At 43.8% G+C, this 12,805-nt stretch overlaps 1 protein-coding gene across 1 annotated transcript in view; it reads right to left on the reverse strand.

Annotated features, from left to right (window-relative positions):
- PGR (progesterone receptor) overlaps window positions 1-12,541 on the reverse strand; it is a 164,431-nt gene extending 151,890 nt beyond the window's left edge. Inside the window, 2 exon segments of the mRNA XM_030200227.1 lie at window positions 7,765-7,919; window positions 11,150-12,541. Coding sequence (XP_030056087.1) covers window positions 7,765-7,919; window positions 11,150-12,135 — 1,141 coding nt within the window. The 5' untranslated portion in view covers window positions 12,136-12,541.
- Window positions 12,542-12,805: the final 264 nt, after the last annotated feature.

The raw sequence follows: 12,805 nt of genomic DNA on the forward strand, positions 1-12,805 counted from the left end.
TCATATTTTACAGGTGCGCTGAAAAATGATTCTGCCGTGCCCAAGACACGTGTCTACACTATCGCAGGTCATTTTTCAGCGAGCCTTTGTAAAAAGGGGCCCCTTTATCTGCAAACTTAGGGCCCTGATTACTAAGCCGCGTTATAGGCGTGTTAGCGTCTTTAACACGCGTTAACCATGTACGCGTATTAACCGTGTACGTGCATACAATATTCCTAAAGGTGCCTACATGGTTAACAAGCACACTAATTGTAGGCACGTTAAAAACGTTAACATGCCTTAGTAAACAGGGCCCTTTCCAGTTACAGGACTGAATAATCACCACTAACCAGCACTAACCTGGCGGCAACCCCTGCGGTAAAAATATGGAAGTAAATTTCCATAGCACCGGAAATGGCATGTGATGGGGCGGAATTACCACCGGGCTGCTGTGATAGCCCAGCGGTAGTTCCGGATTGGCCTTGTGCCAACCCTTTAGATATATACAATGGAGTACTTTTATAATGTCATTTATGTGTGTAAAATGGACTTCTAAAATAGCATCAGATATAAAAGTATGTGCAATGAATTCCAAGATGGCACCTTAGAGAAGGATGCTTGCATCAAAGTTCCATTACCTTATCATACGAATGATGCCCAAAGGGAGGCAGGGAGCTCATGTAACAACTGTTGTAGCTTCTCCCCCTGCTTCTATGGACAGATATGTGGTGTATTTGTCATCCCGCTTTGATTGTAACCACAGAAAGGCAGTATATCAAATCCCGTCCCCTTGAATATATGCTAACATTGTAAACATTTATACAAGTAATTGGCAGGAAATATTGGCACCTAATTCATAGAAATACCCGGTAAGTGTCCTTATAAAATCACACATAAGTAGGTGCCTACTTGGCCTCTTAACCTAGGCGCAATGTTACAACTGTCAATGAAGGCAGTTTCCTAAAAACATTTATCCAAGTCATGGGTTCTCAACCTAGTCCTGGGGACACACCAAGCCAGTCTGGCTTTCAAGATACCCACAATGAATATGCATGAGATACATTTGCATGCACTGCCTCCATTGTATGCAAATCTATCTCTTGTATAATCATTGTGGATATCCTGAAAACCTGACTGGCTTGGTGTGTCCCTAGGACTGGGTTGAGAACTCCTGACCCAAGAAAATGGCCATATATTTGGGTAAATGAACTATTTCAAAATTATTCACTTCCCCACAGTAAAAGTGTGCATTGATGGTTCTTTGTGAGGGTCATCGGGACCTATTGATTTACTTTCGGTACAGCTCCTCTTTGCTTTGCCAAAGAAGCTGCCACCCTATCTGGTGATAATTTCAGATTTGGTGCGTGACCATAAAGCCAGGACAAATTATTTTTTTATTTCCTACTGCGTGCGGCATTTCCGGCAGTTGCCGTACACCAGTCACCGTGTGTGTAGTGCTCCCTACCTGGCAGTGCATGATAATGTAATTGAATGTGGCAATTTATCTTCCACTTTTTCCCAAACAGATGTTAGCACTGTTATTGAACCACTAGGCTAGCCTAAAGAGCTTGTTCTGGCCTCTCTGTTGCAAATCAGATTCAACATATTGAAAAATACACCTTAGAAATAAAAATAAATTAAGGGTGTAGGCTGCCGTATATTCATTTTATTTATTAGGATTTATTTACCGCCTTTTTGAAGGAATTCACTCAAGGCGGTGTACAGAAAGAATAGATCAAACCTGAGCAGGAGGCAATTAGAGCAGTAAAAATATTCAAACAACAATACAAAGTATGGCATGGTATACTACTTGCAAAGACAACACAATATGTACTAGAACATTATAATTGGTAGTGAGGGGTAAGCCAAAGTTGTAACATATAGATGAGTAAGAAGGTAGGAAGAATTAGAAAGTAAGGTGATTGATTTGAAGAAAGTTGCACATGAGGTCAGAGAGATGGTTAAATATTATCTCGGCTAGGGTAGGAGTGGATAAACATGTCCCGCAGTGCCGTTACTGCCAGGTACACACCAGCACTACATAGCACCGGATATGACGGCGTGCTGGGGGTGGGAACTACTGCGGAGCTGCTGCGGTAGCCCTGCGGTGTGTCCTTTTTAGCGAGCAGTAACCCGTGTTGGGCTTACCACTGCTTTGTAAAAGGGCCCCTAAGTGTTTTGAAATGACATGGAAAAGGTCAACAACATTTCTCAAGCCATGTCATGTAACTTGTTCCAAAGGACAGGGGAAAAACTCCAATTTGCAAAGTGTGTACAATGTTTCCAAAAAGCATGCACAAATGACAAATACTGCCCTTGAAATGAAGATGATAGGAATTTTTTTGTTTGTTTCCTTTTAACAACACGGGAAACTAAACAAAGCAAAAATATTTTGGCTGCAGAGGCCTCGTTTCTATTTCTCAAAGTCAGGGGCCCTTTTACAAAGGCACGGGAGGGCTAACTCGCAGGTAGCATGCGCCGAATCGGCACTACTTGCAGGGCATTGCATGCACCCAGTGGTAATTCCACCTTTGGTGCGGGGGGGGGGGGCATTCCCGGTGGTAACCGGCAGCACACCCATGCTGGTGCGCGCTGCATGGTTACCACAAGGGTAGCGGGTGAGCCCTTACCGCTAAGTCAACGGGTGGCGGTAAGGGATTAGGCTGTAAATAGGCAAGTGCTAGTTTTAATATTAGCGCAGGCCCATTTCCCGGCCCATTCAAAAATCGCCTTTTTCCCAGCCATGGTAAACAGTGGCCCAGCGCGTGCCCAAAAGACACACCCACACTACCACAGGCCACTTTTTACTGAGGCTTTGTAAAAGGACCCCTCAATAATTAACTTTCTCCTGGAAAATTCCTGGTTTCTAAATTTGCATGAATTGTTCATTGACAGCACACCAGAATTTGGATATGTGTTTATCATTGACATCTTTATTGATAAAACAATAATTGGCTTTTAGGATTCAAAAGCTACCAGGTGACAGCATCTTACATCAAGTTCTTGCACTTCAAATGAAGTTCATTGAGAAGCAGCCTTGTCTACAGGTTTAATGGATGGTCAGCAATAACTGTAAGAATAAAATTCAAAGGGAGATTGTGTGAGATCCAATCAGAAGCTGCAGCCTGTCAGGACTTTTCACCCAATCCTGGAGTGAGATTGATTGCTATGGAAAACAGTCTCCTCCAATCAGGAGGACAGAGGGGTTTTTTTTCTTGTTGTTGTTGTTTTTTTTAATCAGGATGTGAGAGAAACAGAACAGGGTGGGAACATAAGCAAGCAGGAAGATGAAGTAAAAATAGAAAAGCAGGCTAAAGGAGCCTGATGTGGGAGGAGAAGGAATGAGAGGAAAGCTAGTCCAGCTTCTCTCCAGTGAAAATATTCTGCTATAGTGAGAGTCAGTGATGACTGATGCCATCACCTAATACATGATTCAGTTTTGTTCCCCAAGGAAGGTACAGCTGAGCTGAAGAGACAGTACAGGAGTTCTCCACCTCTAAAAGGGTTTGACCCCACTAGAGGGTTGAGTTGCCTTGTTTCTTGGTGACCAGCAATTGCCTCAGTGAAGAATAGGAATTCCTTGTCCAGTGGACTGAGACTTTGAAATAGTGACTGAAGAGGTCTTTGCCTGGATACAGGAAACTAGATTAATTCTCTACAGTTTCCTCGCAAATATCTTGTTTGGAATGTCAAAAGTAACAAAGGAATATAAAAAGACACAGAAAATAGCAGTGCACCAACTAAAGCTCTTCACAGTGACTACAATATTTGTATCCTTATATGTGTCTCGTGGAGGGACATAATCGAAGGGGACGCCCAAGTTTTCCTGAGGACGTCCTCGCAAAACGTCCTGGTGAAGGGGCAGGGAAACCCATATTATCGAAACAAGATGGACGCCCATCTTTCGTTTTGATAATAAGGTCGGGGACGCCCAAATTTGGAAATTTAGGTCGTCCTTAGAGATAGTTGTCCCTAGACTTGGCTGTTTCTGATTTTCGGCGATAATGGAAACTAAGGGTGCCCATCTCAGAAACGACCAAATGCAAACCCTTTGGTCATGGGAGAAGCTAGCATTTCTAGTGCACTGGTCCCCTGACATGCCACAACACCAACCAGGCACCCTAGGGGGCACTGCAGTGGAGTTCATAAAAAGCTCCCAGGTACATAGCTCCCTTACCTTGTGTGCTGAGCCCCCCAAAACCCACTACCTACAACTGTACACCACTACCATAGCCCTAAGGGGTGAAGGGGAGCACCTAGATGTGGGTACAGTGGGTTTCTAGTGGGTTTTGGAGGGCTCACATTTACCACCACAAACGTAACAGGTAGGGGGAGGATGGGCCTGGGTCTGCCTGCCTGAAGTGCACTGCACCCACTAAAACTGCTCCAGGGACCTGCATACTGTTGTGATAAACCTGAGTATGACATTTGAGGCTGGAATAGAGGCTGGCACAAAATATTTTTAAAGATTTTTTTTAGGGTGGGAGGGGGTTAGTGACCACTGGGGGAGTTAGGGGAGGTCATCCCCAGTTCTCTCCAGTGGTCATCTGGTCAGTTTGGGCACCTTTTTGTGCCTTGGTCATAAGAAAAACAGGACCACGTAAAGTCGTCCAAATGCTTATCAGGGATGCCCTTTTTTTTCCATTATGGGTCGAGAATGCCCATGTGTTAGGCACGCCCAAGTCCCACCTTCCCTACACCTCCGACACGCCCCTGGGAACTTTGGTCATCCCTGTGACGGAAAGCAGATGGGGACACCCAAAATCGGCTTTCGATTATACCGATTTGAGCGACCCTGTGAGAAGGACGCCCATCTTCCGATTTGTGTCGGAAGATGGGCATTCTTCTCTTTCGAAAATAAGCCTGAAAGGCAGCTATATTCGATACATGACATTAGATTAAATATGCCATATGTTAATCAATATCAGCTGTGGGGGACTGGACTAGTTCAGGTAGGGGCCAGAAGCATTGAATTCTTTGCCTTTAGAACTGAGCAATGTATCATCTTATAAGGATTTTTGATATGCTCTTAAAAGTTAGGGGCCCTTTTACTAAGCCGCGTGTCTACGCGTGCCCAATACATGCCAAAATGGGATTACCACCCGACTACCGCGTGGCTCTTGCAATACTTTCATTTTTGGGATGCATCCGATATGCACGTCTGAAAAATATTTTTTGTTTTCAGGTGCGCATAACGGATGCGCACGCCAAGTGGAATTTGATGCGCATAGGTCATTACTGCCTGGTTTCTTTACTGCTAGATCAACGGCTGGCGGTAAGGCCTCAGACCCAAAATGGACGCGCGGCAATTTTGATTTTGCCACACTTCCATTTTCGGCAAAAAAAGCCTTTTTTACAGGCGCGCTAAAAAATGGATCGGCACCCAAAACTCGCACCTACACTACCGCAAGCCATTTTTCATCACGCCTTTGTAAAAGGACCCCTTAGTTGTTTGAAAAGTACTCATTTTTCTAATACATTTTATTGCTTCTCTGGATTTCTTTATTGAAGGTGAAATTTTATAATATTGATGCATATTTATATTATTATTTACATTCTGTAATCTGCCTTAATCTGTTTTTGGTAAAGTGGAATATAAATGTTGATATGAAATATTAAATTAAATATATTTGGAATTTAAAGGCTTCTTTTACAAAGCCACGCTATTGATTCCCGTGCGGCAAATGAGAGGATGCCCATTCAGTTCCTATGGGATCCTCTCATTTGTCATACAAGAATCGCTAGTGTGGCTTTGCAAAAGAAGCCCTAAATGTTTCCTTTTTACCTTGAGGTCTTATAAACACTCTATATTCTATTAGTAGCCTTTGAGGCTGAGATAACTGTTGTTGATTGTATTTTAAATATTTTTTGTGTGTGATTTATTGTGCTATTTTGTTTTTATCATATGAAATCCAATATAGTTGAGATGTTTTGTTTTCATAAATATATTTCTTGCCACCAAGGAGTTGGTGTGTTGGTAGTAAATAAATCAAAGAGGAGATAAAATAGATGCTAAAGATAAAAACCCAGAGAGTCCAGAGAGGCCCTGAAGTGTAATATTTTCCTACTCTGTTTAAGCATCTGCACTGTTGTTCTGACAAGCGAACAAAAATACATTATCTCTCACTTGATGCCCATTCTGTCACTATTCTAAATCCTGGAACAGATGTACATCAAAACTGTAAAAATCCCATAATGTAGAATATGTGGCATTGTGAAATTATTATGGAACACCTTCCTTATGAAGAGCGGCTGAATTGCTTAGGGCTCTTCAGCTTGGAGAAGAGACACCTGGGAGGGGAGATACAGTATGATAGTTTTATAAAATTGTACGTGCTATGAAGCAGGTTTAGAAAGAATGGTTATTTACTCTATCAAATAGTACTAGGACCAGAAGATACTCTATGACACTAACTAAAAGCAAACTTAAAACTACTTTACAAAAGTATTTATCTAGTCAACAGAAAATGAAGCTGTGGAATTTGATTCCAGAGAATGTGATCAGCACTAATAATACAGCTACGTTTGGAAAAGGTTTGGCTAGGTTTCTGGAGGGCAGGTTCATACAGAAATTTGCACCAGACCCGCTTGGGTGGCTCTACCTCTTTTTTCTGGGAGCAATAAGAAATGGACTTTCCTATTGGGATTGGTCAGGTTCTTCCAAGTGACCTGGCCTGGCCACTGAAGCTGGGCTCTATGGACCACTGGTCTGGCACTGCATGACTTTTCTAATGTTCTTATATACTTTATAAATCTTTCAGTGCTAATAAGAATCAACAAGCCCGTGAGCCTGTCTCAAGGGTGACCTTTAACAGAAGGCTGGGCCCAAAGATAGGCAGCGAAGATTCGGGAAGCTAGAAGTCCAAGCAGCGTGAACATGATGGGGGGAGGGTGGGAGAGTATAGAAGTTACCATAGCTCACAGCATTAGGCAGTGCTATTGACCCGTTCAAGGATATGCCGGAGGATGTGGGGTGAGAGTTCAGGGTATTTAAAGTACCCCCTCTGAGACGCAGGGCTTTCCTGTTCCTCAGAGTCAGCTTTCCCATCCTTCCACCCCTCATGTGCTAGTGCTCTTTGACCTAGTAAGGGGGTATGGGGCTGGAAGCCTTTGTCACAGCGAGCGGTCACCTGAGCTACAGGAACTCTGGCTTAAAGGGGATGAGCAATGAGACTAACTACTGGGTCAGGTGACACAGGCAAACAGGCATGAAGGTCCATGCCTGCTCCATAGGCCCTTTCTATCCAGGGTGGGGCTAAGGAGTTTATCTTCATGATGGTGTAGAAGACTTCTGCCACTCTGCTAATAAGACAAGTGGTGGAGGCACAAAGTTTGGTCAAAAGGTATTGTGTGTAGCTTGAGTTAAGTTGTTTTTGCCATATTTGAGTTCATTAATAAAGCTGCGGCCTTCGTTACTCCAAGTTGGTGTTGTGTCATGTTTAATGCAATAAAGGGGGTAAAAGTGGTGGTAGGGTGATGACATGGAAAGAAAGGGAGGGCTTTGGACCTAAGGCTGAGTGGGTCTCTACTCTGCGTGTTAAAATCATAAAGGTTACATATTTCACTCTTTCAAAGAGTGTATAATTTATAGATTTGCATACCTATGATCAGCTAAGTTTCAGATTGTAAATACTGGAGAGGAGATGTATTTATGAGTCCAGGTCTTCTGGACCTCTTAGTTCTAATGACAAAATGCCACTGTGGGTCCTCTCATGATAATTATTTAGGGATTTCCACTTTGAATTTTATAAAAAAAAAGTGCATGAAAAAAAGAGTATATACTACCTTCCATGGCTCGCTTAAAGAAGACCTTACAGCTTCCACAGGTCAGGACCCCGTAATGGCACCCAGAAGCCTCATCACCACAGATTAAACAGATCTTCTGAGGTAACACTTCAAAACCATACTGAGGAGGATTTTGGTCTGTTTCAGTGTCTTGCCTTCAAAGGGAAAATACACAGAAGTACAAGGACAGGTATGAGTAACAGAGACTCTTTCACATGAGAGCCATAGTCAACTATGACCATCAGTAGAGCAAAAACTCCCCTCAGGAGTAAAACACATGCAGCATCCACATGCAGCAGGATACTTCTCATGGAAAGAAAGACAAGGATCATGCATTGCAATGTACATTTGTTTATTTCCGTGTAATTTTTGTCTATACAAAACAAAGGGGTCCTTTTACTAAGGTGTGCCAAAAAATGTCATGCACTGGTGTAGACGCATGTGTTGGACACGTACAGGTCCATTTTTCAGCGTCCCTGCAAAAAAGGCTTTTGGGGGGGCCGAAAATGGACGTTCAGCAAAATAAAAATTGGCGTGTGTCCATTTTGGGCCTGAGACTTTACTGCCACCCACTGACCTAGTGGTAAGGTCTCATGCATTAACTGGGCAGCAATGGTCTAAGCATGCACAATGCCGATTACTGCCCTGTTAGCGTTATGTGCTGGAAAATTTCCAGCACGCTTAGTGGATGCGCGTAAAAAAATGAAATTACCGCCTGGGCCAAGAGGTAGCCAGGCAGTAGTTCAAAACTGACACACATAGGATGCGAGTACGCGCCTACGCGGCTCAGTAAATGGGCCCCAAAGGGCCTTAAGCTATTTTCCACAGGTACAGCAAAGGCCTGGGGGGTCTTTTACTAAGGTGCGCTGGCATTTTTAGCGTGCGCTAAGTGCTAGAGACGCCCATAGGAATACATTGGCGTCTCTAGTGTTTAGCACATGCCTATTTTTAGCGCGCACTAAGTGCTAGAGATGCCCATAGGAATACATTGGCGTCTCTAGTGTTTAGCACATGCCTATTTTTAGCGTGCGCTAAAAACGCCAGCGTGCCTTAGTAAAAGACCCCCTGAGTTTCTCAATGGTCACACTGTGCTTCTTGACTTTCATATCTTTGTTTAGGGTTGCAGTTTTTGCTCTCTTGACAACTACAAATAATGCATAGTATTTGCAGCTGCATTACACGAGAGAAATATAGGGTTCTTTGTAGGGAATGCCATTTTTCATATTAGTAAACAATAGTAGGAGCAGCACTAAGCCATGGTCAGATCAAGAGAGAGGAAAAAACTTTTTCTCAATGCTCTCTCTGTTGAAGCACAGCCCTTGAAAAAGCCTACAAGCGAAACGGGTGGAGCCACCGTCGGACAACAGATAAGTGCTCAACTTTACTTTATCTTTGTAAAGTTGCTTTATAGCACTTCATGAGAATCAGTGAAGGTTTTTATGAACTAAATAAATTTTGAAGTTAGCATTGATATTGTCAACATATTTAAAAAAAAACTTTTTTTGTAAAAAACAGCAAAATTGCTAAAATCTTTTTGGAAATAAATTTGGAAATAAATTAAAAGTTAAAATAATTCTTTCCGAGCAAGGTTTTTATGACCAGTGATGAACACCACGCCCCCAGTTAAAGCCGCGTTTTGAGGTCTTTTCCTTGCTTTTTAGAAATATTTTGTTAAAATCAAACATCATATTTCCACATAAATTTTATTGGATTCCTCTTTAGATGTTTGATTTTTCATATTAGACCATCATAAAAAACAACTACCCAAAGATAATGCTGCACTTTTTTTAACCCACCTAGATTGCTTCTTTAAGTACAGCAATATCCTTCTAAAAAAATTCTGCTGATCCAATCGAACAAACCCTAAGCTACAAAAAAAACGTAACCGCAAATCTGGAGACGTTTCCAACATGCATTTTTATAAACGTAAGGAGTTGCCAGAATTCTTCCCTAGGTGAAAGAAAATAAGCAGTGGCTAGGGATAGGATCCAGCAATCTGTGGTATCTCAAGGATTTGCTGGGATGTGCCGTGGCAAACGTTAATTGGCTACCCTGAAGTCAACTCCCCGCAAATCAACCAGAGATTCTTAAGAGCCAGTAGTGTACACTACAGAAACTGAACTCTCTTCATTTAGCATTTCTGGCAAACAAATTTGAAGCCAGTTATAATCTAGGTTTAAATGTACTTTAGTGCAATCGAACTGTTCAGCTTTCAATTTAAACTTGTTTCAAACCACCACATACAGGTTTTCAAAAGCACATTGTGCTGTAGGAAAAACTAAGGTACAAGTGAAAGAATAATGATTTGACCCTGGGCAAATGGTACATTTAAAATCAATGTATTTTAGGTTATATCCTTAATATTGAAAAGGGCCACAGAAACCTGCATACTTTTAACCAGAGGTGGACAACCTCAGTCTTTGAGGGCTGCAACTCAGTTGAGTTTTCAGGATTTCCCCAATGAATATGCATGAGATCTATTTCCAGTGCATGAAAACCCCGACTGGGATGCGGCCCTTGAGGACTGAGGTTGCCCACCCTGCTTTAAACTATGGGAATCTCCACAAATGAGATCATGTTCGAGAGCAAATACAAAAAAAAAATCATATACACATAAAAAACCATCTTAGGTATATAGCCATTTTCTAGTGTAAATTAAACTTTAATCAATTGAATTATGCATCAATGGGTTACTTTAAATTATTCCAGAATAACTCTTGTCTTACTGTACCTAAAACTCTGAACATCGATTTTTATTTTAAACCAAATGCAAATGTATTTAAAATGATATATTCCATAACCTATGGCTCAATAGGAGATTTACTCCAAAGCAGGTTTTTTTTTTTTTTAAATTGTGATCAAGGTTATAATATGCTTTTCTATAAAATCTAACTTGGAACAGTTGGAGGCCAATGAAATATCACTGGTTAAAAAAGTGATAAAGTCACAAAAAAAAACACCTCTCAATAGATTAAAAACCAATTGTCTTGTTATCCTCATTTCAAATCTAACATCTCATAATGCCAACCTTAACCAACGTTGAAAGCAAAGGGAACAGAATGAACAGAGCTATACACACTATTATAATAGTGAATATGTTTTGCTATAGCTATCTACTGCTCAGAAAACTGAGCATATCATCAAATGTGTGTAATCTCAATAATTTCTTTTATTTTAATTTAAAGTGCCCTGTGAATTGCACTGTTAATTCAGCCCCGGCTGATGTCACAGAAACGCTGCTCAACGTTATGAATAAAAGTTGATTAAAGTGTAAAAATAAAACTGTTATAAACCGAACTGTGTTAAAAGCCCCTCTGCCACCATCAACAGTACAAAATAAGTTTGACTTTTTCAGGTTAGGAACATGTACAATATTCAACTTTACCTAATAAAGTTAGAATAGGCTGGATACATCTGAGTTAAATAGCCTTCTTTTAAGCCGGCTTGAAAGTTAAAATGCTGATGGCCGTTCAGATTGATGGGCTGGTACAACGCCGGGCTCACACTGGATGTGGAAGGCAAGCTGTCCTGCTGGAGCACAAGAAGCGATTTCCCCTGGGTTGCTCCATAGGGCTCGTAAAGAGACGAGCTTTCATTTCTGTACAAGATGCAGTCCAGAGGGGAGTCGGCGGACCTGGGGGGCTGAGAGGGCCCTGGTTGGGGGGCCACGTAAGAAACCATGTCATCGCCTTCTTCCTTAATCTTAGACGCAGCAAAATCGTGGCTCAGGTAAAGGTTTTCTTTGGGACCAGGATAAGGGGGGTGTCCGTAATGGGCAAAGCCATGGGAGATATTTGAGAAAGCCCCCGGGGGGAAATGGCTGAACTCGTTCTGTCCAATGTTGAGAAGTTGGCGGGTTCTTGAAGTTATGTACGCCGCGTTCAGGAAGGGCACACGCATGAAATCCAGATCCAGTGGCAGTGGGGATCCTCCGCTGGCCTCGCTCAGCTCCTGCTCGTCGCCCTTCGGGGCTGAGCTCGCGTCGTCCTGGGCTTCCTCGACGACTTTGCCTCTGTCCTGATGCCAGCCCGGGACCGGCTTGGCTGCTCCGGGACTGCCCGCCGGGCTCTCTGCCCTCTCCGGCTCGCCCAGCAGAGAGTTCATGGGCATCTCGGGCAGCTGCTGGGCAGCATCGAAGTGGGACCAGGCAGCGGGCTGCCCGCCGGAGCCAGCCACCGAGGAGGAGCCCAGGAAGGAGTCCAGCACGCTGTCCAGGGGCGACCCGTCCCCTTTCGGGTAGAGCAGCCTGTCCAGGGACAGATCGGACACGGTTCGGAAGAAGTGCCCCGGGCTCCTGGCGTCAGCTTGCAGCGATTTCCCTTCCGATGCAAGGCAAGACGAAGAAGGGGCTTGGTCCTTCTGATCCGCCATAACGCCCAGTGGGGCAGGCGCTGGAGACTGGGTGGCTGCCAAAGTCCGTGGCGGGAGCCAATGTCATGGAGCGGAGCCCCTCAGGGCTGCGCTCATCCCTCCGCCCCGGGACTCCCTGAGCTTCACCAGCCCCCTGGCCCGGAGAACCGCATGGTGCCAGCCTGCCCGGGGAAGGACTTACCATGCACTTCAACCCCGGGATTGGGGGGCTGCCCTCCCCTCCCCCATATCTTCCAGGCGAGAGCAGAGAATAAAGTTTGCGCCCAGCCAGCAGGGTCACCGACAATCCCCGGCTGCGAGGGTCTGCGTGCGTGTGTCTTGCTGCTCGGTGTCCCTTAGTGAATCTCTCGTTAGTGTGATTGATTCTCTGCTTGTGTGTGTGTCTCCTCTGGTGAGTCTGTGCGCTTTTTTCTTTGCTGGTGTGTGTGTGCACGTCTTGTAAGACGCAACAGGATGCCGATCACCCTCCCTCCCTCCCTGTTCTCCACTCTTCTCCTCACTTCTGCCTTGTCACCTTTTTTTCAGTGCTGAGATTTTTGCATAGGTACCCTGATGCTGCTTCCCCTCTCTCCCACTGCAGTCCACCTGTGTGTGGCCGCTTGAAGGGATTGTACAGTGACCCTGTATACGGATGGAGGATGCCCAAAGCAAGGACGCAGACTATCCACTG

Source organism: Microcaecilia unicolor, chromosome 4 (assembly GCF_901765095.1).
Source record: "Microcaecilia unicolor chromosome 4, aMicUni1.1, whole genome shotgun sequence".
Taxonomy (NCBI): domain Eukaryota; kingdom Metazoa; phylum Chordata; class Amphibia; order Gymnophiona; family Siphonopidae; genus Microcaecilia; species Microcaecilia unicolor.